Genomic DNA, 24,581 nt, shown 5'->3' on the forward strand with positions numbered 1-24,581 from the left:
TAAGTGCCTACAGTCACATTCTATTTTTGAAGGTAAAGCTACTGTGTCTGTGAGCTTGCTTGTGGGAACTTTATAAAGAGAGATTAATCTAGTTTATCTCCTTCAAAAGATATTTGGGGAAATGACAGAGTCAGTGTTTAGGTTCGTGATAATATTTTTTTTTATAAACATGTAAAATAAAGAGCTGCACAGAAAGTGCTTATCAGGAGCAGGAAGGTGTATTTTTTCTCGTAGGCGAATGTAGATATTTGTTGTGAAAAATCCCGTGCTCCCTGGTTTGCCGTTGCTGTTCTTTGTCATTTGATCAAGTGGTGACTGTAGCTGTTGCACTTTAAAATTAAATGCTATTATTTATGGTAGAACTTGTGCTAGTTAAAAATGCAGACCTCAGCACTATGTACGTATGTAAGCAGAAGGTTAAGCAGGACATTTTAAATGGTAAAGCAAAGGGCTTAATCAAGGCTGAAGAGCAAAATGCAGTGGGATAACAGATACAGTAAACAGGCATTAATCACCATACAGGCTTAATCCAGGTATTAGGCAGTCTTGGGGCTAATACGAAGACTCACTTGCATATCAACCCTTAAAAATGTGAATAACTTTATTCTTGGGAGAAATTTCGTCAAAGTTAAAGGCACTTGCAAGACCAGGCCCATAGTGTGCCTTTGTAAAACGGTCAGCACGCAATTATTTTGCCTGCAGGGGATTTCTGAATTAGAAGACACGTGTAGGGGTGTGGCTGAAGAAAGGAAAAAACTGAACAGCCGGAGCATCGGGAGCCACTTTTCCATGCTTTTTCCCTCGACACTGTCTGTTACTGTGACATCAAAATCCAAGCTAAGCACTTCTTGCCAAGGATGGACCAAATAACACCATGGAGCCAGTAACATCTCAGGGGAGACAGCTCACTGTCTTCATGACAAATTTAGTCACTACAAATCCAGGCTCAGAACATAGTCCTTCCCTAGCCATAATCCAACACTTGCAAACTGTGTTTAACCACTGAGGAACTAAAACTTTAGTTTCAAGAAGATAATAGCACATCCATAAGTATGAAATTCACTTTTATTAGACGTTTAGAAAGGTTCAAATGCTTCCACATTTAATTTAACACCAACATTTCCCAATCTTTGTGTGAACATACACACCACGTGCACTGACACCCTGGCACATAACCCCCAACCTCCCGCCCAAGGTGGGTTTTGGCGTCCTGGTCAAGTTTCCCTCATCTACCCCTGCCTCTACCTACCCCTGAAACAGAACCTGTAGGCTCACAGCAAGCCCAACGTGAGCTAACCTGGGGAAAGGGGAAGGAGATGGAAGTGGGGAACGGGGTAGATGGCCACAGTTTATCTATTCAAGGAACAGCAAGATGAAAAAAAAAATCCACAAACCTTTAATTGTGAATGTAGAAGAGGGACAGTGATGTAACTGTTCCCAGGGAACACTATTCTTATTTTGTAGAGGGAGGTGAGCCAAGATACTTAAGCTCTAGAGAACCTTTAACACAGGAAGCTATTTATCATAACAAGCTTGGTTGATACTGCTCCCATACTGAACCAATTAGATTAGCCTATTTCGTCATACTTCATAACTTGGGATGATAGGTTTCCAAGCATGGTACAGTGCAGTAATTGAATTTTGATCAAACACACATGGCCCATAACCCAGTATGTGAAACTTTCAGAACAGTTCACAGCTTTTAAATATCCAGTCAACATGTTGCCAAAAGTACAGGATGTACTTGATGCAAGTGGGAGAGGAGGGGGGAGCACGAGTCCACGCCGTAACTTGGTACAGCTGTAAAACAAACATTTTTTTGTTCCGATTCTGTTCCTACTTTAGCAAAGGAGCTGGGAGGAAGACAGTGAATGTCAAGTAAGTCGTTTTTCTCCCCAACCCCCACGCCCCCCAGGCACACATTTCCCTTTTAACATTCTTAGATTACCACAACCTTTTAAATTCACTATACTGTACTTTCATACTGTATTAGACACACCAGCAATTATGTTTGTTAGCATGACACATCCATTGCTTACACTTAGTTAACAAAATAACTTAAAAGTCGCATGCATCATCCTCTTAATAGGGTTATAATCAATGGGACCATGGAATGAAAGCCCTAAAAATTACCCCCCACCTCTGCATTCCCCAGGCTTCTGCCTCTGCCAACACAATCCATATGTGGGGCAGTCTCTTCGGGCTCAAGGTGAACACCCAGTCAGTTCTCTGCAGTCAGTGGTCTCCTCTTACACGTTCTTGCTGTTCTCCCCACAGTAAATCCAAGGAACTTTGAAGAAGGTTCTGCGTAAAGGAAACAGAACGCATTAATGATTTCGTTCCTACCACTCTCCTGACTCGGGGGCAAAGCACCCACTGCAGAACAGGTTCATGACAAGGAGTTTTGTGCTGCTTTATTCCGAGCAAGCCGTGGCCAGCGGTACCAGAGCTGCTCTCTGGCCCCCACCTGGCAGCCTGGCACACTTGAGCAGTGGGGCAGGATAACCCCAGGCGCTGCACGGGGCGCTGCCAACTTCCTTCTCTTTTGCATGCTTCTACCTGAAAGGCAGTCGGAGGCTGTGCAGCTCCCCCAGCACCTCAGCTCCCCAAAAAGGGAAGCAGCAGGGCAGCGAGCACTTTGGCTTTAGCTGAGGTGGTGCAAGTGACATAAAAGCTGGCGATTACTGCGACAGCCCTCCGAAGGATGTAGGTTTACCCGAGTGCTTCCAGTTGCACTCCGTGGATCAGCTGCCTCCGAGACGTCTCACACACCTGCTCTGAAGCACAGCTGTGTAAGAGAAGCAGCCACAGGTTCCAAGGGGAGAAACGGTGCTTTCCCGAGGTAACAAAACGTGCACCTCACTCTGTCCTGCCAGGGGTTGGGGACAGGTACACTGAACAATTACAGCCCTTCCTCCCCCAGCTGAGACAGGGCTCAGGAGGATGCAGTGGAACCCTTCTCCTCCCCGCCCCACGCCTGACTAAGTTATGATGCTGCAGAGAAAAATTTTTAAAAAAAGAAGAAAAAGAATTCAGTGTTAAACTTATCAAACTTGGTCCAAGTTTCAGCTCAAACCAAGGTTAAATAGGCCCGTTCTAAGCTTCTTAGAGATAGGATTTATACAGTAATTACAGTAATGGAAACTGATCCTTATAATTTTTATACTGCCTAAAATTCTGCTGTGTCATATACATCTGCAGAGCCCGAGAACTGTGCTTCTAGAGAGAAGCACTGCAGTCTTGAAAGCAGCCATTCAAATGTATAATGGAGAATTATCAGAGCATGAGGACGTCTGAGACATAATGAACCGCAAAGCATCTGCAATCCTGGAAAAGCAAGGAGCACATACTTGAGAAAAGCAGCATTTTTAAACAGTTCATTTTGTTGGAAGTTTACGGAACTAGTTCTTCATCACCCATGCTACGGTTTTGGGAATGCCCCTTTTATTTTGATATTTCCTTTCTTTTCCTTTGCTACAGTTTTGGGTCTAGAGTGAGAGCACAGTGCAAAACGCGCCTTGCCAGATACAATCCCCACACTCTTTCCAGTTTTCTCCTTCGTGCAAGGAAAAATGCAGGAGTGTAAGTCTTTGCTGCACGGTAAAGAACTTCAGGAGATTTGGAGATCTGATAGGGGGTTTGGCTCCACCTTCAGGAAGCAGAAGGCAAAGGGACTACATAGTTGTAAGTTTCAGACATATTTCTGCTGAAACTAAAGCCTACAACCCCCTCTAATAGACATCTGTTCCTCCCCAACGTATTTTTGTTTCATACACATAGAAGATTCCCTGATCTGATGCCCTGACATTACCACGTATCTGATTCAGCTCTGAAGAGCCCAACTCCTCTTAGAGCTTCTCAAGAAGTTGTGGAAGGATGTCCGAAAACAGCCGACAGGCGAACAGAGCTGAGGTATGAACAAAGGACAAAGAGAAGCTGCTTTGAGGTGAGAAAAACATAAGTTGTCACACAAAGGATGGTGTAGTCCTGCATCAGATGCTACCAGCCATTTGAGTTCTCAGTGCTAAGGTTTCCATGGAGCATCAAGTTTTCTCTGAGAATTCACAGGGATTGGAAAGGTTCTCTGGGTAACACAGACGGACTGAGAGGAAGAAAGCTGGAAGAGCTGATCACATTTCAGTCTAGCAAAACACATAAGCATATGCCGAAAGTTAAGCTTTTTTCTCCCCCAGATTCTGGCAGCAGTTGCAGAAGATGCAAACAGACCAACCTCTTGTATTTCACCATCAGCAGACTCTGATGCAGCTTGAAATAACAAACACCCAGAACACAGTAGCTGGTGAAAAAGCATGATTTAAACGAACTAAAATAGCACATTTTTTTTTAAAAAAAGCCATATAGCGACCATTTCTAATGATGAAAATGGCAAAGTGGTTAGAGATGAAGCTGCGCTGAGTTCGAAAGGCTATGATGTTATCAGTGAAATAACAAGAAATCACCCAATTAGTGACAGGCAGTGGAAATGTACGGTTGCTTGCAAAATCTTGCCTTTGGCATTTCCCCAACGGGGTGCGCAGGTACCCAACCCAACCTTAGTGTAGCCAACGTCATGTTCTGGAGGAAACAGGTTCCGAAAGTGCAGAGCAAGCAACAGGAATGGCTCTCGAATGGAATAAACACCTAATGAATCTAAAAATAATAATAATAAAAAAACAAAAACACAGAGAAGAGATGGGAGAAGACTGAGCAGACAGAGCCGTGTAAGCAAATACAACTGAATATACTCCTGAGGAACAAAGGAAACAATTCTTGATGGGGTGACAACAGATGTTCTCCAAAAAAAATTCTAATGGAGCATTTGAAACACAAAGACCTTCCTGTGGAGCTGAGAAGTTTTCCTGGCAGACATGCAGCAATACATCTTCAGAAACATAACAAACCCTACCATTCGAGGTGCTATCAGGTCCTGAAAGCAGCAGTGACATCTTCATGTAGTAAGTGGTGGGTGGTGGTAGAGAGGGAAACAGTTAAGATAACAAAATACTGTCACGGGAAGTTGCTCTAGCAGAGTCTTGATTTAAACGGCCGTAGGAGGAGCTAATCAGAGAACTTGCTCTAGAGCAGCCTTTTGAAAACGCGCTCTGCACCCAAGTGAAAGATACACACGGTGACCTAATGGAGTAACTACAATGCGGAGTAATTTATGAATCGTGGAGTTTCACCTAACTACAACCACTTGCACTGTGTGAGTGCAGTACGCAAAGTGCCCAAGGCCAAACGTTCCTACTAGCTGCTGCCCCTCCACATCATGCTTAAGCGTATTGCCGAAAATCCTGAAACACAGACTGAGGAAAAAAAAACAGGTTTATGGAGCCATTTTTGCAATGACTGAACCGCCCTGGTACTTTGGGAAGATCTGGATTTAATTCCTAGCTTGGATCTGCGGCATCTTCACTGATGCTTTATACAGGTTTTTAAATGTGAGGCACTTCAACATTCTTTTTTTAAACTCTGGCCTTTACTTTTTATGCCCTTTTTTTCTTTTTTTTTTTTTTAAAGATAGAGAATAATACTTCTTTGTCTTGGTGGAATGTTGAAAAGATTCCTGAGTATCTGCAAGGCAAGCAGATCCCGTTTTATCTGGGAACAAGGCAGGAGGATGACGTAGGACATTGTCCAACTGTTGTCAGTGCTTTGCAACTGTTTTTAAGGAAAAGCTACAACCAAGAGAGATTATTCCAGTGCAGAGAACCACAGAAACACTAAGATGGGCAACTTGATTGACAGATGAACGCTAAAGCAGGCAGCAACACAGGAAATCATCATAGGACAGACATTTTGATAAATATTACTGGAGCCAATTTATTATTAACACAGTGGGACAGCTTTACATCTTGCATCACGCTTTTCACAGGCCTTATGGTAAACATGCCATATCTGACAATTACAAGATGAAAACAAAGACCTCACTAACTCTCTACTGGCCCTGCAGCACTATCTACTCGCTCAGTTAACCCTCTCTACACTACAGCTGTGCAACAAAAGGAGGGTGTGCAGATACACAACATAACTGATATCGGATCCAAGTCGCAAAGCTCGCTCCATCTGTGACACTGATTGCTAAGACTTCCCATCGAACGGAGATGGTTGTGAAAGAAGTGGAAGGTTGTTAGTACAGGACGGAGGACCAAGTGGAATGCCATCTAAAGGGAATTAAAATAAAATCTTGCTAAGGCTCCAAATAGCGTTCTGGCTGCTCACCCTTGGCTCCATTCTTACTGCTATGAGCAAACGGGGCAGTGTGGAGCAGAACAGGCACTGGTATCACTAGCAGAGGACTGGGATGAAAGAACCCCCCCAGTTTTTTCATTCCCTGGACTGGTTCTGGATACATGTTCTTCTTCTACAGAAACACTGTAAGTAACTTGGAATAACCACTCATTTCTCTGCTGGTCAGTTTATTTCTGGAATTAATAAACTATCTGAAGGACCTCGTAACTCATCATATTTTCATCTGATTCTCACAAAACAGCCCCCACATTCTTTTACGGATAGCTGAAGTCACTGAGTCAAGCCCTCTGCTACTTGTACACATGGAGATGCATTTTCCAATGAAATCTTGTGTGACGAGTTCCCCAGGGGTTGGTTTGGTTTGTTGTTTTGTTTTGTGTTTTTTTTTTTTAATTGAATTGCACAGTATCTTCCTATTTTCAGAGCTATATTACCAGCTTCAGGGTTAAAAAACAAAAAGCAGACAAGTCACGGGATGATCTGTGCCATGGGATTTTATTTGATTCAAACATTTATTTTCCATCCACTTCCTGTCTGTTTTTGCAAGTGCATATTTCAGGAAACAATCTGACATGCACAAAGAGCATTCAGTGAAAGACAAAAAGGGAGATGCGACAAATATCAGGCAAGCGAACAAAGCTAACAGAGTGTTCTTGTCTCTTTGAGTCCACAAGTAGAATTCATGTTAGCAACTGTTCCAAAACCATGTCTGAGTGAAGGAAAGAATTAATGTTGAGCACAAAGTACTGCAAGTGGTTGATTCTCATTATGTGCTATGTCAGGTTACACCGATTTGGAAAAAAACAGGATTTCTTCACAAAGCTCTCAATGCACCAAGTCTTAACGTAGGTTTAAGAGAGATTAAAACCATGAACTGCACTTTAAAAAAATTTAGCAACCTGATTTTTGTATTCCCTCAAAAATACTTGTTGCGGACACAATAACATTTTGAAAGTCTCATCAGAAAACCAGAAGAATAGCCCAAATTATTGAAAAAATCAACACTAAGGTTTATATAACACGGATTTCTCGTTCACTTACTGCCCGTCTCCACAAGAAGATGAAGGCAATGTTTAAAAGTGGTCAAATAGCAGCGAGATTCTGTTGACATACTTCCTGTCGCCGTGTGCATATACTTTTAATTGAAGGAACATCCTTAGTTGTCCTAAAGAATTTAGTCTAAATGCCCTAAGAATTTATTCTTTATTAAGAAATTATTTAAGAATAATAAAATTTATTTCACTGGAACAGAGCCAATTAAAAATAAGAATATTTTAAGGGCTTTATTAATACAGAGAACTCATTTTTTTTTGACGTTCTGTAAACCATACGTACCAATTTCTTTTCAAAAAAAAGAAGGGATGTCTTTCATTGTGGATGGTTGCAAGGGAGGAAAACTAACAAATCAAAATAACCACAGCATTTGTGTCCTATTCTAACTTCTTTGCAGCCCAACATTCATTCACCTTCCTATTTTGAGATGTCACCTATGGTTCTATTTTTTTTTTGTCTGCTTATTCGTGTTGCTGATCAGCATTGACCAAATTTTTCATCTTCACCAAAATTGATCTTTAAGCTTTACAGAAAGAATTCTTTCAGTTAACAGGATTTCACAGGATGTGCTGGTGCAAGTTTTAGGGCCATTTGGATTTTAACTAACAGGGTACAAAGAAACACAGGTTCCATGGTTTGGGATATTTCAGTTCATTTCCAAACCGCTACACACAGTTCTGAACACAACCTCCAGGTGTAACCCTGGCCCTTCCATGCTAAAACTCTCATCAGTTTCAATGGAGTAAAGATCAGCATCGTTGTTCTGAACAACCCTTTCCTTGCCTCTCCACAAACCAAAAACTTACACTGAGACACAGAACAACATCAGTGCAAATTGCTCAAGCCTGCACATTTCGCAATGGTACAACTTCGCATCCTCGTACACGCTCACAGAAATAGAGCAGTCAGAGAAACTCGGCGCCTTTGTGGTAAACTCGTTCACTTGATGAATTTTCATCTTTTACCAGCTTTGTTCAATGGACATTTAATACTCGGTTCTGATGAAGTGTAATTAATAAGTCATCAGCGACTTCAGTGGACGCCTGGATCCATCTGTAAAATAAAATGCACTTCTGCATACACGAGACACTTACTGCCGGGGTTACGGGTAGCTCTGCATTTTCCTGAATGTCGCGTTGGTAATCGTGAGCCGCGTGAGCCGTGCTCCGTAGTAGTCTATAATGTAACTAGAGCCATCAGAAGGTCCAACAATCTACAAGAGAAAAAGAACCAAGACTTTTCAATATAAAGTGAAATACACACTTTGTGCTAATGTCTCAATTACTGCTAATTTTCCCATCATAAAATTAGTCATGCTTAATTAGTCAAACAGAAACTAGATTTATTTTGAAGTTATGCTGTAGTTTAACTATTTTAGAGAGCGCTGTCTCAGACTGAACATTTCCCTGGGGCTTCTAATCAACCAAATTACACAGCCAGGCGCTGGTACTAGGTTAAGCTGATGAGGATTTGAGTCACAAAATCAGGCTTACAAACGAGTGGGCTCCAAACCACTTTTCTTGAACAAAGGAAAGTAGGTAGGAGATAATTAGGTTGATGACAAGTATCTTTGAAGTACTGCACAGGTAAGAAAGAGACGGAGAGAAGATCATGGCTTTTTTGTTCTGGGAATGTTAAATTGATATGGAGTCACCAGGGAGATGAATAAGTGGAGACGAACGATACTCACTTGTGTCTGTAAGCGACACGAGGCAAAATCACAATGATAGTATAGAAGGGAACTTGAGGATACATATGTTTTAAAAGTTACATATTTTTCTATAAACCCATACAAACTATTTCTATATCCTCAATGCATTCTGAGTTCATGGGAAATGCATCATTTGTGCTATGTGGATGCACTGTAAAGTAAGACAATTTGGCAATTTCCTGATGTCACAAGAGGTCACCCCAGCTGTGGAGTTAACCTCCAAAAATCCTACACTAACAGCTCTTGGGTGATATGGGACTTATATTTGAAGAGGCAGGGGAAAAAAAGCAGCAATGTCTTCTCTCCTGCACACTGTGCCTTGAAACCCCATTGATGGGCTCCATCAGTAATGAAGCCCATGCAAGCGCAGAACTTCAGGATTCTGGGAACACCAGGACATCTCTCACGAGAAGTCTAACACTGTGTCTCACAAAAAGAGCCCACACGTTCTGACAAAGTAAGTTTATGGTGAAACAGCTTCCAAGCTATTTGTTACAAGTATTGAGAGAGAGCTGGTCTATCTAATTTTTAATACAAATAACAAATATATTTTGCGTCTATATTCTACAACATCAATCTACAACCACAGCTAAAATAAACGCCTTGATTCTTCCAGACACAAAAGTTCTTAAGGCTAAAATGCTAACAAAGAATTAGTAATCAATCAAAACTTTAGCAAACGCAGATTTGTATCTTGCTTTGAAAGCACTGACTTACCTGCATGGAAATAAGTATGAAATCAATTAGGCTACCAATTCCACAAAATCCTACTGTGCAGAACTTTAACAAACCTAAAAAAAAAAAAGTCAAAAGAAAATTTAACAGTAGCTTTAAGCCAGTGACTATGAAGTTCACATTGCTGGTTGCAATCCCATCCCACCGCCCCCACTATATACAGGTCTAGAAACAGAACTGGAGTTAAAGATCTTGAATTACCAGGGGGGAATGTATATTCATATTTCTGTATCCTGAATACAACTGAAAGATTTTAAACTAAGAACTTTTCCTAAAACAGATAAAAATTCTTAAACAAGGCAAAAGTTGATAACCAAGTTACCAGAAAATTTCCTTTCTTTGATCAAACAGAAAGAGAAAAAAAATCTCAACTTGAGCTACAAAATTTACTTATAAATAGAGGGAGACTTTCTATCACCTCGTGAGTTGCTGCACACAGTGATTTGATTTTAGAACACGCTACTCTGGCAAACCGTTTTAGTATCACTTTTATATTTTTGCTGAAATAGGAATTTATTTTGAATACGTGTATAAATACATATACAGAAACACTTCTTTTTAAGCAGTATTCAAAAAAAGGTTGTTTTTTTGTGCAAATAAATGAAAGATTCAAAGAAAGTGTGGGAATAGCAATGAACAGATAAATGTTTCATGGGAAGTTGCTATGAAAGGTAGACAACTTTTGGTGCTTTCAGAAGACTGATTTAACTTTTTTATTTAATATCAGTGGTTTCTTGTACAGTGAGTATAATACAATGAGTTCTGTATATATTACAAGGTAACAGCTGAATGAGGCTAACCTGTATGTTACTTTGAGATAAAAGGCTTTTGTCTCTTTACCAAGGAACAGCCAGAACATCCAAGAGGAACGCGTATCTCTTGCACTTAAGTCAGTTCTAGGCTATGCTGTTCGGGGTAGTTCCCTACTAAAAAGTGTATCCTTACTGTGCTCATAAGGACCAGGACACTTCTGAGGCAAGAAACAAGCATGTTGGTAACATCAGCCAGTGTAGCCCCTCATGGCACCTCTTCCCCAAGGGAGCTGGCACAGCAACAAGTTGTGTTGTGCTGCACAGTGCCTGACAATGAAAAAGCACAGCAGTTTTCCAAAGAATGAGCCTGCTCTTGCTCAAGTACCTGAAGGTCTCCTGACTTCTGTCTCTTCCTTTTGGTTCCGCCTCTCTCAGAAGCAGCAATCTGTCCAGAACACCACCTCCACTCCCCAGTGCCCTGTTTGTGTGGCTGCACGTGGAGGAGAGTGGCGGGGTAGCTGCTTGCACACTGTGGGAAGAGCATCCCGCTGTCTGGAGACAGCTCCCACAGTTGACAAGATGAAGCTGGCTGATTTATAAACTCTAAGGAGGCTGTTTATAATCATTCCATGGACCGACAGTACAGTCAGAACAGTGAACATGTATCTAATGACTGAGAGGATGAAGGAGGGATAGCAGGATGGTCTCTCAGCTGATTAAAAGAAAAGCCTACGTGCATATTGCAACTGAGGTCGTGTCACTTAAATGTGCAAAACCTCAGTGTATCAATGTTTAAAATACCTCATTCCCAGGCGCTGACGTGTGAGACTTGCAGCAGCCAGACATGGTTTGCCTGGCTATCAGTACTGGCATAGCGTAACAAAACAGAAGGGAAACAGCCAGCTAAATAAATACTAGCCTTAGGAAGCGGCAGTTAAGACAATTAAATGATATCAGATCTTTGGTGAACACGTTTACTTTGTTATTATCTCTGAATCAAGTGCGGTCAGCATTTATAATACTTATTTGTGATGCTTTTTCTGCCACCTCCTCTGAAGCTTCAGGCCTGGCCCTCACCCTCAGCTGGCACTTTGGGAACCCAGCACACCTCCCTCCACTGCTGCTCCCATCTGCTCCAGTTTACTTGAGGAACTGGCTGCATCCCGCGGAGCCGTTCGGCAGCACGTTACTGGATGCAGAACTATTTCTGAACTTGGCATACGTTTCTGGAGTGCAGGGTAAAGTTGATTTTTTTCTTCCTTCTCACTTTCCTCCCCACAAGCAGATCACACTGAGAAAATAAACTGCTCTAAAGCACAGAGGGAAAAGGTAGTGCTCTTAGGCAGTAATAACTTCTGGTTTAGTTCACAGTGTGTGGGAGAGGAAGAGGTTGCCTTCTTGGCTTCTTCACACTCAATAGCGTGTTTGTATTTGTGCTCTCTTTAACCAAAAGAGCAGGAAAAGAAATGAAGGAGCATTTGCAGTCTTCATTATTCTTGCACAAAATATTTCAATGTTACTCCCTTTCTTTATAATTTTTGCCAAAGTATGGATGACATACAAAAATACTGCAGTCAAGGAATCCAATCCACTGATTTTACTTCTCTTTTCTACTCTGCCCTATTTCCTTTTTTTCTTTTTTTGGCTTTCATCTTGTCTTTAGAGGAGTTTAATTTTACATCTGTTAACTCTGGTTACTGGTTACAGTGTATGCCAGTGGGATTAGCAAGCATGAGCCATACAGAACTTCTATGTAAGAACAGAGTACTTATAAATCCACAGTACTGGAGTATATTGCAAAATAACTACTGCAAATTATTATTCCAAATCCAGTGATACAACAAAAGGTGCACCTGAGTGACTGATTCCCAAAATATATCTCTTTGTGAAACAGACGGAGAAAGTAAGCGCTAATTATAGGATTTCAATGAAAAAAGACACAGGTGTTAACACAAGATTAACCGGAAAGACAAATAATGTTATTAAAAAACACAAGGGTTTCTATTGGATGGGCAGAAACTCAAAATTCCCAGCTGAAGGGACACTAACATGTATAGCTTTTTCCAATTCACTGCTCCATGCTATCCAAACTTTAAATTTACTCCATTTGTCAGGCTCAGAAACAAAGTAAATCCAAGACAGAGAAAGTATTTCCAACATACTAAGGTACTTGCATTATTTAAAAGCCATTGGCACCATCACCCTGGGAATCAGGTCCTACAAGCAGTAAGCAGAGGTAGATCTTATTAAAGGTCCCAGCTTCTGCAGAACTATTATTAATACTACGAGCTACCTTGAAGGTATGCATTTGCCAGAATGAATTCCATATCCCAAAACACTAGGTTGACTGTAAAGTTTGTCCTCTATTTTCCTGTTAAAATCGAGCATCATTAAGTAGCTGACACATCAGTCAAAACCACTACTGTCTCAGTGGCTCACAGAGAATGCAGTGCTAAACATCAGTGTCAAGCAAACGCAAAGCAGAATGAATGACAATAATCACGTTTGCTTGTGAGGCAACCCTATATCCATTTGTCAGCACTCACTCCACCAGCATAGGAGGCAGAGGTATAGAATCCCGGAGTTCATCTTATCTGCAATGAACTAAGGATTCTAGTTGTAAATATAAAAACTCTGACAGTCAGCACTCTTTATTCAAAATGTAAGTATGCACAAATAACTCAAGTCATTACAACACGCTTTAACTCAAAGAAAAAACAAGAAATAAACTTACCTAAGGCAGGATAGCCTAGATAAAATCTATCTGCTCCCAACCATCCCAGAAACAAGGACAGAGCCACCGCCACTTTGTAGGAGTATCCATTTCTGCCAAAAGAAGCAAGGAATGTAGACAATGACTGCAAGAGACATTCACTCATAGTTTTGAAAATTAAAGCAGTGACTCATTTGCCTGCTGTTTCAGTTAAAAAAAAAATAAAAATCAGATTTGTTATTTATCTTTAATTAACAGACACAGAATTGATAATGTTATGCTTTCAAACTTGCTAGGCATCCTCCATAAAGCAAGCTCAGCTGTCACAACTCAAGCACACTCTTGCAGAATACCGATTCTTATGACTCTTATTCTGAAATTAAATCATCATTTCTTGTCAAGAAAGACATAATTCAGTTGCTGATCCATCCCCAGTTTCACAGAGCACTTCCCAATAGTCCAGTGCTATTGAGACAGCACTGGGAAGCTAAGAGACGTGCGCATACTGTCTGTAGGCATTAGTCTCACGCCCAGCCAAATAGAGAGGAACAAGGTAGACAGGTGAGATGTCAGCAGAGACAGTAATTGCAACGAGATTTGAAGGAGAAATGAACCGTGGCCACTGGCTGGAGAAGCCAGAAGGATTCAACAAAGAGGGTAAGGCATGTAACTATCCCTGTGCTACACACCACGGGCAGTACACGGCACGCACTCATGAATGAAAAGAACTGAGAACTGCGCAAAGACGCACGGTAGTAGGCAGACACCTTGACGTTAAATGTCCCGTGGTTAGCCGTACAGAAGACAAAGATACTACAGGCTTCCTGAATTTATACCGACTGGCGCCATTCTTGCCACCAGTTGGAGGGATGTGGCCACCAAACCATTAGTAATCTTCAGGCACTGCTGATCGGGGCTTTGCACTAATAAGCAAGCTAGGAACACAGAGCTACCAACTGCAGAGCCATCCTTTGCTGCACTGGTGAAGAGCTAGCTTGTGAAAAGAACAGAAACCCAAATCTAATTAGAACTTTAAAAAAATAATCAATAATTCACTGCTCTGATATGTGCACTAATATGTGCCAGCAATTACTTAATAAGCCCAAATTAAACTCTCGGTTGACAGTTGAATAAAACACAGTTTCACAAAAGACAGTAGCTGAGAACGCTCCAAGCACCTTTATTAAGCACTTTCAATGCCAAATAAAGATCTACATTTTTGCTTATTATCTAGATTTACTGACTTTAAAACTTAATGGCAACATTAAGTGATTAAACCGTGACTCTTACCTCAATATTTGTTACTTAGTGCTTATTAGCAACACAGAACATACCAGGCATTTCTGGAACCTGATGTAATGTAAATTATCAGCTTTAGAACTGCCATGTTTCCACTGTAAAGAACACTAATTGTTTCATGTAAAAGTTGAGGTAAACTGTTGGGAAATGTTTATCAACCAAAAAGCGTCAACAAACCTTTCAAGGACACTAGAGCCTAGAAAGCTTAGAAAATGCTTTTGCATAAAAGGTGGGAACGTAATCTAATCTGAGATGCTTCTGATCAAAAACAGAAAGTAAACTTAGCACTTGCGTCTGCGTTGAGATGCTGTCAGAGGGAGAGCAGTCTGCAACTTCAACAACACCAACCTGAAGGGCAGAAGAGATCTAGTGTGAAGTGGAAGCACGTTAACACCGTAACAAGGCTGCCTCCACTCTCGTCCTTCGTCTTACTCATTCTTTCAGATAAAAATACGTGCTGAAGAACTAACCAGCAAGCAGGAAAATAACACTTCCCGCTAATCTAAAGGGATTTCTACAACTGGGTAAAAGACGCAAGTTCTTTTCAGTTGCTCTTTGATTTTCTCTTGCTTATCAGCCTCATCCAGTCTTTTTTTGTACGTTTCTCACATTTGCCACATAAACGCCTTTTCCTCCTGCTCTCCAGGCCAGCTGATACTACACGTAGCACTGCTACACGTGCCAGTGGCCTCTGTGCCCTCTCAGGGCCTCAGCACTGCCCAAAGACCTGTTCGCACGGAACTGCAGGGCTTCCACAGACTGCCATTTCATGCTCTCCTTGCTTGGAATGCTGATGCTGGAACAGGGGATGTTCCAAGCCTGCAGAATCAGGGCCTGTGCACATTAAGCAAAATACATGACAACGTGACAATTTGGGGAATTCCAGAACCTGGCAAAAATCTACCTCCAAAACACTGAATTAAAACCCAACCAATCCCAAATCCCAGCCCTTTGCTGTTGCAACCTCACTGGTAATTACAAGCTTTTCCTTGAACAAATACTGGGAGTGACTGAACTTGAACACATCCTCATACACAACCAGAACAGGATCCTAGAGCTGCAACCCAGACTGCTGCTAAATTAGGGCGTTGGCTGAGGACAACATGCTGATTTGCTCCTTCCTAAAGTTAGGGATATAAATTAACCTGCTGTCCCTACACAGGGGCAATCCCGCTGTGGGAAGATGCCTGCTTAAACCAATTTTCTGGTCACGTGACGTGCAGTCCTTTTTGCCAGAAGACTGATAGTTTTCATCAAAACTCAGGTAAGATGTTGGAAAATCTCCAAGTGCAGACTTATTGGTGTGGTATCAAGGTAGAGATTCTTGCTTAAAATAACATTTCTGACTTAGCTAACATTCAAAATACTTTATAAAATGCTGATACATTGAACAGTGATTAGACTTTAAATACAAATACACATGAAAGGTGGTAATATTAAAATATTAACCTTGCTGCCACTTTTGGCTGGCTTTGGTGGTTTATCAACAGCATGCTTCAGTAACTCTTCCTACATTCTCAGCTGAACTTTACTAGAGGTTTCAGCAGGCCCACAAAGGGTCCTCTTACCCCTGTGCCATACAAGCAGTCATGGGACTGGAAAAGCCACGGCAAGTTATTTTGGTAGTTTAACCACTGGTAATTTCATCACAAATAATAGCCACCATAAAGTAACAGACAACATAAGAACAACATTCTTCTGCCTACATAGACCTGTGTGTTGTTTTATTAATTCATAAAGCAAATACAAATTTTAAAATGTTTCTAAAAAGTACGTTAAACCAAAAATATATACAAAAACCCAAACACAAGAATAACTTTCTATTTTAAAGAGGAGGCAATCTCATTAAACTAGCGTAGCTCATCTAATTCTCAGTCCCCATCACAGATGGGACTGAAACGCAATTGTTTCTGGACAGAAATGTGACTGAAGCCTGGTTTGTGAGCATTTAAATTTGATTAGATGTAATAATATGTTTTCTTCAATTTGCTGCGCTTTGACTGCAGAGAAGATGAAATACAAAGAAAATATTTATGAAACTAAGAGGCAGAGCTGTACTTCTGATCTAGGCAAATCATTGAGCAGTAAGTACCGCATCACTAGGGTGATAAGGAATACTCAGCAGACATTACAACTGGAGCTGTAATTTCCAAAGATTCCACAGTTGGACAAAAGGAAAAGGCTCCAGTGTGACTCCCACAATAAAAAGAGACAAATGGTACTGCCAGGTGTTCACTGATCATTAGCACTGGCCAGTTGGAACATTTATTGGTGTCCAGAGCTTTCCATCACTCACAACATGCTCAGAAAAACCAGGTCCATCATTTTCAAGTTATAGAAACAGACTCTTAAAAAGACACACAGGACTTGATTAAACACAAAGTTTATTTAACTACAGAAAACAATTCCTGTAAAAGAGGTTTTCAGGGTACTGAAGAAAGACTCATGCTCCCCGAATATTCATACATGTTACAAGTAAGGGTGCAGCTACAGGCACACTTAAACTGGCGTGACCCAGTGCTGCTGCTGAGCTGCGCAGCCCTTTCCCACCTCCATCCATCTCTTATCCTTGAGTCGCCCTCATCCCTGTGCTGGCACAAGCACGTGAAGGGACTGTGCTGTGACTCAGCCTGGGGAACTGATCCAAGCTAGTTCAAACCCACATCAGTTCTGATTCGGTGTACAGGAGGGGATGTCAGGGAAAGGGATGGAGAGGAATCCCCGTGCTGATTTCAAGCATGCGTGAAGCGTGGCCTTAGAATTTGGGGCAAATCTTTGCTGGGGTACACGCTAAGGTAGAGACAGAAACACAACTAAACAAGCAAAAACGTGTCCAGCACGGAGACAGATTTACTTGTAAACATGCATGCTGTATCCCTAAACTATTTATTTGAGGATGAAGTAACACACGTACGGAATTCTACCTTCCTCCTTCTGCCAACACACCGTCCCATTTTATAGAAAATTTAATGTGAAAACAAAGATAAATTAATCCAAAAAATAATAGGGTACTCACACATTGCGGCATGCAATAGGCTTGTAGAATCCAACTTCATGTCCAGTAAAGACTTTTTCTATGCCAAGGTGATCTTTACAGGTAATATTTGGTGCTGGCAGACACTGAACTAAGGACAAAACAAAAACAAACTATTTGCAGTTAAGCAGTAACTGACTGGATATTGTGGCATTTTCCTGACAACAAAGGTGAAATATACAAATGAAGTTATGCTGTGCAACAGTCTTGAGACACAGCACTGTGCAGGCAGGAATGATACTTTAAGTGTATTACTTGATACATCTAGTAAAAGCCTGTGATATATTACAATATTAGTCACTCTCCACTGTTTTAGTGAGTTGTTTTAAAGGGCAGAATTCCAGTCCTTTATACACTTTGTAGGAGCTTTCAGGACTTGTGAGAGCTGTTGATTAGTTCTAACTGAACTGCTAGACGGCTTCAACATTTCTTTCCTGATTTTCCAGTAATACCCAAAGGAAAGAAGATGAGGATTTGGATTTATTTATTCTTTTAATATCTATCCTATTGCATAGGACCATCCCAAAATTAAGTTAAAAATTAAGTTCAGATGGTCATTATCTGTAACGGGGGGAAAAAAAAAGCTATGTCTGGACTTCATTGCCATAAAGTCGTACAGGGATGTTACTGATCAACGTGCCTCATCTGACACAACTACAGAAAGCAACATTCTTTCTCTTGCAAAAATCAAGCAAAGAAAGCAGTGCTTTCTATTTAGAAGCCACAGCAGTTAAAATATTGACACGGGGAGGACACTGTTTTCTTGTCAAAGTCATGCCAGTACGGCTCCAAACCCGCTACTCCCTGAGACTACTTGGGATGCTTTGAATTAAACCCCTACTTGTTTGGATGATGAAATCCAGAAAGATGTTTAGAGACTGTAGTGCTCCAAGCACGAGCTATAAGAGCAACTTTTTATTATTTAGATAATACTGATAGAGGAAATGACTCAGATACTGTGAGGACAACCTAAAGACTGCTGTATGGGTAAAAATTCTATACAGATACAGAAGTGAAGACGTTAATAAATTCAGCAACCTCCCCCACTCTGAAGCAAACGTACAGTGTATCGAATACAATAGTCTGGTTAGACACAACTTCCAATGTGAGTTGTGATCAAACTACAGAGTCCTTTGGCTCTCTGACTGCCTGTTTATAATCAGGGACACAATGTCAGAGATGATGTAAAGGACTCAATAACTTACAGGAGGATGTATTTTGGAAAGTACTTTCATCCAGTCTCTGAAAAGTACTTGGAAAACCTCCACTATCCCTAAGCATCCCAATAAAGAAAATTATTTAGTGTTAATACACAGTAAAATCTGAAAGCCAAGAAGCACACGCATGCATTTTAAACATGAGTACACATAAAGCAAATTAGCTAACAAAGAGACCTTTTACTTCAATGCCTGCAAACACCAGAAAAGCGAAACACATGTAATGAACCAAGTGACCAATTTAAGTGCGTTTCTGTGGTACTCCAAAGAAAATCTGAATTTAACATCAAAATAAGCGTAACTGCTTTCAAAAAAAGACCCTCGTGGCACCAAAAACTCTTGATGACAGAAGGCACCATCCTTCCTTAAAGGGATTTTTAAGGATTTTGAAGGTTTTGAGGTTGCTCTGCCATATGTCAGTTCTTCTAAGTATATGCAAAATTGAGCAGGACAGGAATGGTTTGCTCTAATCACAGTAGTGAAGGACAGGGCCTAGAAGATATAACATCCTTTGAAGAGGTTTACCAGAAACCTCACTTAAAAACGTACCAATGAGAGACAACGTATTTATTCATTTTCAGTGAAGCATCCAATGTACACAAGTGTTTTAGGCTTTCACACTAATGACATTACTAATCCTGTGTTTTAAAAGCTCATCTAGCAGATACATAAATGCATGAATTAAATACTTCCTTGGAAAATGTAATTACTGCCAATATATGTTAGAAATTAGAAATCCTTACCATATGCCGTGTGATTTGTACAATTCATTGGTTCTTGTGTACTATTGTCTATTTTAGGCTCATCACACATATATGTTCAGGTAATTGAGGAAAACATTTTTCATATGAAACGCGACAACGGGTTTAACATTAATTTATTCCACCCTCTTTAACCTCTGAGGATTAAAGCTGTACCTTGATGTCAGTTTGCCTCCCTCCCCATCCCCCAAAATAGGAACAGCACATTACCATAGAGCAAATCTGCTAATCCAATTTAATACATCAATATATTGCATAAGCTCCATGTTTAATTAGTGCTGCAGTCAGCACTACCTAAGGGAACTACAGTATTTATCAGCCACAGTCTCAGCATTTGAAGGCGACAAGGTAGAACCCCAGCCTATGCTTCCTTCCTTATTTTGATACCGGAGTACCTTTAAACTGAGGCATTTGGTTGAGAAGATCAAAGCTACAACAACAAACAAAATTCAAAGAACACCTAAAAACGAACATCGGAAACGCCGGGAATTTGAATTGCAGAAAACGTGCGCAGGAACAAATTTTCTGCGGTCTGAACTCCCACGGCCAAGTAAGGCAGGAGATGAAGTTAACTTTTTTTTCCAAGCTTTGCTTTCCTGACACTTCTGATCTGCAGCCACATCGCTATTGCCAGCTGCCCTCCCCAGCCATCTCCTCGGGAAGGCCTGACACGCCTCTGGAGACAACTTGCAGCTTGGGCTAACGCCTGAGACCTTCTCGCTTGGCTGGGGGAGGCAGACCCAACGTTTTGGGAAGCCACTGGCTCTCACCTCAGCGTCCTGAAAACAAACGAAGCAGACGGAGGGGCAGGAGGATCCCCCATCTCACGGGATTTTATCGTTGAAAACCAGGTGCACCCCGACCTGCACACAGCCACACGCTGTACCACCCCCAAACAAACCTACGCCACCACACACATCCTCCCTCCCGCTCCTTCCAGCTCGGGACCCGAGGGTGTCCCTGCCACCACCGGAGCCCCCCGGTCCCTCACAGCCGCCAGCCCCATCCCCACAGCCCCCGTCCCCCCTCCGCGGCCGCGCTCAGGATATTGCCCCAGCCGCAGCTCGTCGCACTTGAGCGGCGGCTCCGAGCTCGCCGTTGCCCTCACGGCTGCGAACCAGAGAAGGAGGAGGACGAGGAAGGGGAACGAGGCCTCGGCCGCCCCGCGCCACCGCAGCCCGGGCCTCGCCGGTCCCGCCGGCCGCCGCCCCGGCCGGGCGGCCATCTTGGGAGCCGCGGCTGCCGTCAGTGACGCCGCGGGGAGGAGCGGCCCCGCCGCCCTGCCTCCGGGGGGAGCCGACTCAGCGGGCGGCCCTCGGGATGCCGCAGGTGCCGCTTTATTTATTTATTTATTTATTTATGGCTCTTTCAGGGGTTGGCCTCAGCAAATATGGCTCCTGAGGCAGCTCGGGGCGGCGGTGAGGGAACTGCTTGCCCCTACCCAAGATGGCGCCCGTGCAGCCCTGTTGGGCTCGTACCCTGGACAAAGATGGCCGCCGGCGGGACGGCGCCCCCTTGCCCTTACCCAAGATGCCGGCCCCGCCTCAGCGGGGCGGCGCGGGGCGACGGGGGGCGGTGAAGGGACGTGAGCGGACCCGGAGCTGCTGTCGGGGGGTGTCCCCTCGCTCCGGGAACCGCCTGGAAGAGGCAGGTGTGGGTTAGGCTCGGCTGGGTGAGAGCGGTGTGGGCAGGCGGCTGGGGGCACAAGTACGGGGCCGGGGGGCGATCATCGGCGTGAGGGCCGGGCATGGCAGGTCTAACCTCCCGCCTGGTGCCCGTGGACACCTGGGCACTGTCCTGAGAGCCGTGGGCGCCTTCGAGAGCGTCAGAGAAAATTCCTCAGGTGTGAGGTAAAGTGAGTGGCCCGTGCCCGCCCGGCTCTGCCAGGCCCAGCTAGGAGAGCCCTCGAGCCGTCCTGCGTTTTCATGTAAAATTGCGATTGTATAGTGTTGAAGTATTTTCTTTTATTTTCTTTTCTTTTTTCTTTTTTATTTTTTTTCTTTTTCTCTATTTTTTTTTTTTTTTTTGAAATGTGTGCAAAATACCTGGAGCAGGCAAGCTTTATCTTCATCACCGTTTGCTCCTTTTAAGGTATTTTGTGGTGATTAGCAACCTTTGTTTTTTCTCGCCTTTTTTTTTTTTTTTTTTTTTTTTTAGGTTATTTCATATTTTCTAGTGCTTTTTTCATCAGTTTTCAGCCGGGAGCTGCTGGGGATCACGGGCTGTGAGATGAAGAGACCGTTCAGTGGTGAAGGTGCTTGGGAAAGGCAGCACCGCTGTCAGAAGTTTGCATCTGCTCTAGAAGCATTTCCTGAAAAACAAATGGAGACCTAGAAGCTTTAAAAGCTTGGAAATAACTCCCAGGTGGTATTTAAGAGAATGCCATTATTAACCAGCCCTTCTTAAAGTCTTCTGGTTTCACCAGCGATTATTTTGGTGGATGAATGGTGACTTATGTATGAGTCTGTCAGTACCAATGAAAGGTCTGTTATGGCCCCAGGTACTCTGAGAATCAGTAAAAACGTTGTTTTAAAATATACGGATGTCTGACAAAGATCTCAGCAATATTTCACATCACTGGCTGTCTAACAGCTTTTGGAAGATCTGTGTAAACTAAATTGGCAGTCTAGAATTCAGCAGATAAAGTATGCAAATGAAAATTGACATTCCTTTCAGCAATTGGAAAAGAAAGGCCAGGGACAGAGTGCACTCTGTAATGAACCCAGCCCTCCGAGATCGAGACTGAGGTGCACTGATGAGAAAAGTGCTTAGCTCTTTTGTCTACGTTGTATGTCTTGTGTGGATAAATGCCCCACTTGCTGTTCATCACTGTCAAAAACATTGTCACTTCTCACAAGCACTACATTAATTAAAATTGAGAGGACTGGGAAGTTAGGCATTTGGAATATATTTTTTTAAGGATCAAATGGTATGTTCTTAGCATTTTACATGCTTTAGTGCAACTGCTATTGCATTGTTTTTTGGTTTGTTTTTTTAAAGGGGGGTGCATTAGGAAGAAGGGAAGTTGTTTCCTTCTTAGGTGAGTATCCTATGCAACCAGCAGGGTTGTGTGAGATTTGTTCCACGTGAGCTACCAGAACTGGGTAGCAAAATAAAAAGTATTTTGGGGGGGCTTCAGTTGATATTTTGGTGTTTATATGTGTGTATATAAAACAAATGTTACATAAAATAACTGAAACAGACTAACGTACTCTAGTCAAAGGTGGAGAGCAGCCACAGTCCCCATTAACTTCGGTGAGTGGTACACGTTCAGGGTTTTGAGACTGGCGGTACAAAAACCTCACTTGCTTTTATCGCCTTCCATCTTAACTGCCTCTGCAGGGACTCAAGCCACTGCTGCTGCACACAAAGCCATCGCCACCACCCCTCTGTAGCCACAGGTAACACCGTGTGGCTCGGAGCGCTGTTGGAGCAGTTCTGGTTGTGGTGAATGTGGTGATAGGCAGTTGTGTTTCGCTGCTTTGGTGCTCCCCAGGGGAGGTGTCACAACCGCTTAACTCCATCCGAGTCCCAGTCCTCCCAGGGCTTTTGCCATCTCCGTCAGTGGAAGTGGCAGTGCCTGTACTACAGAGGCTGAGCAGAACTTGCTTCGTCTGCAGGAGATAAAGGCTCAGAACAACTCTGGTGCACAGCAGACAGCCTGAATTCATGTTTGGGTGCTGATTTACTGCAAATAAGCACAAAAAAAAGTTTTTTTGTTTTTTTTTGTTTTTTTTTACAAGTTTTACCCCTACATTTTACTCTCATGTGGGTGTTTGGTGGCTCTGTTGACAGGTGTGCCACACAGGCTGTGACACACTCTGCCAGGCCAGGATTACCTGAAAGCTTCCTTGCCTCTTAAACCGTGCGTGTCACAGGGTGGCTACCTCTAATCTCTGCGACCAGACCGAAGGTCACATCTCCATGAGTAACACCCCAGCCCAGGGCCTTTCCCCTCAGGCCCCGATCCTGCGCTCCACATCCCCGGTGCCAGCGCTGCGAAATCAGCCCCTCAGCGCCGCGCCCCCCTCGCTGGGAGCCCCCAGGTGCCCTCAGCTCAGCGACACCCGCTCAGCCCCACAACCCCCGGGGTTCATCCCCGAAGCTGAGGGAAGCTGCGGGCTGAGGGGACGGCAGCGAAGCTTCTCCCCCCACACGGCCGCCGGCTCCGGGCCGCCCCCGGCGCGGCCCGTCCGTCCCCCGGGAGGCCGGCTCTCCCGCCGCGCCGCCCCGGCTTCCTTTGCCGCAGGTGAGCCGCCTTCGTCCCCCCCGCTTCCCTTTTCCGCCCAGGTGAGAGCCGGCGGCAGCCATCATCGCTCCGGCCCCGGCCGCAGGTACCGGCGGGCGGCGGGGCCCCGGCGCTGAGCGGCTGCGGGCGGCCGCCGGGGGGCCGAGGGCTGAGGGGAGGCCTTCGGTGCCCCGAGGGGTGGGAGGGAAGGGGGGCGCCTCCCCGAGCGGGGACAGCCGGCTTTGGGGGCGCAGCCCCCGCCCTACAGCCGCCCTGTGAGGGTGTCGTCTTCAGGGGGAGCGTGTGGAGCCCCCCTCTGGGTGGTGGTCCTTAGGGGCTGCTTGACGGGCGAGCATTCTCGCCCCTTGTGGGTTTGGAAGCCCAGCAATCGAGTTGCTGCCAGGTTTAGGAGCTCTTCCTCCACCATGAAGGGGGCTGCTAGGCGGGTGCGCTGTCGTCATCCTAACTTTGGGACTTGGTGGCTAACGTGAGCAGGGCAGGACGCCATGCGCGTCTCGGAAACGAGTCTCCCATAGGTTTTGTGAGGTTTCCGAGTGGAGACCACCTACTGCTCCTCTGAGAGAGGCTTCGGTGTTAGCTCAGCCTCCTATCAGACATCAGAGAGCCCACAGCGCTCCCCTCCAGGCTCCAGCCCGCAGGAATTCAGGTTCTGCTTGTTGGAAGTTAGCATGCCTTCAGAGTGAGTAAGGCTGCTCTCGATCAGAGTGGAGACTGGTAATCCCAGGTGCAGGGGGTTCTTCTGCTTTCCTCGTCTCACAGACACTAATGGTATGCTGCAGCACACGCAGTTGGTCCCCGGAGTCGT

At 43.7% G+C, this 24,581-nt stretch overlaps 2 protein-coding genes and 1 long non-coding RNA gene across 8 annotated transcripts in view; 2 read left to right on the forward strand and 1 right to left on the reverse strand.

Annotated features, from left to right (window-relative positions):
* Nucleotides 1-1,047: 1,047 nt before the first annotated feature.
* Nucleotides 1,048-20,780, reverse strand: TM2D1 (TM2 domain containing 1). The gene is made up of 7 exons (XM_035333117.1): nucleotides 20,577-20,780; nucleotides 19,510-19,583; nucleotides 17,532-17,640; nucleotides 13,238-13,329; nucleotides 9,734-9,807; nucleotides 8,400-8,518; nucleotides 1,048-2,304 (listed from the first exon to the last, which is right to left on the reverse strand). The coding sequence occupies exons 1-6, from the start codon at nucleotides 20,750-20,752 to the stop codon at nucleotides 8,408-8,410; spliced, it is 636 nt and encodes a 211-aa protein (XP_035189008.1). The 5' UTR covers nucleotides 20,753-20,780; the 3' UTR covers nucleotides 1,048-2,304; nucleotides 8,400-8,407.
* Nucleotides 20,781-20,837: 57 nt separating this feature from the next.
* LOC118170678 lies at nucleotides 20,838-22,083 on the forward strand. Its single transcript, XR_004752839.1, has 2 exons — nucleotides 20,838-21,377; nucleotides 21,704-22,083. It is a non-coding gene; the product is annotated as an uncharacterized LOC118170678 (long non-coding RNA).
* Nucleotides 22,084-23,753: 1,670 nt separating this feature from the next.
* PATJ (PATJ crumbs cell polarity complex component) overlaps nucleotides 23,754-24,581 on the forward strand; it is a 143,617-nt gene continuing 142,789 nt past the window's right edge. For 2 of the 6 annotated variants that reach the window (XM_035333861.1, XM_035333860.1), the window contains exon 1: nucleotides 24,353-24,500. The gene's annotated coding sequence lies outside the window, so the exon portion shown is untranslated. Of the gene's footprint in view, nucleotides 23,777-24,352; nucleotides 24,501-24,581 lie in introns of those variants that run through there. The other 4 variants (XM_035333856.1, XM_035333858.1, XM_035333857.1 and 1 more) reach the window with 3 other exon arrangements.

The sequence above is a fragment of the Oxyura jamaicensis genome, chromosome 8 (genome assembly GCF_011077185.1).
Source record: "Oxyura jamaicensis isolate SHBP4307 breed ruddy duck chromosome 8, BPBGC_Ojam_1.0, whole genome shotgun sequence".
In the NCBI taxonomy this organism is placed as follows: domain Eukaryota; kingdom Metazoa; phylum Chordata; class Aves; order Anseriformes; family Anatidae; genus Oxyura; species Oxyura jamaicensis.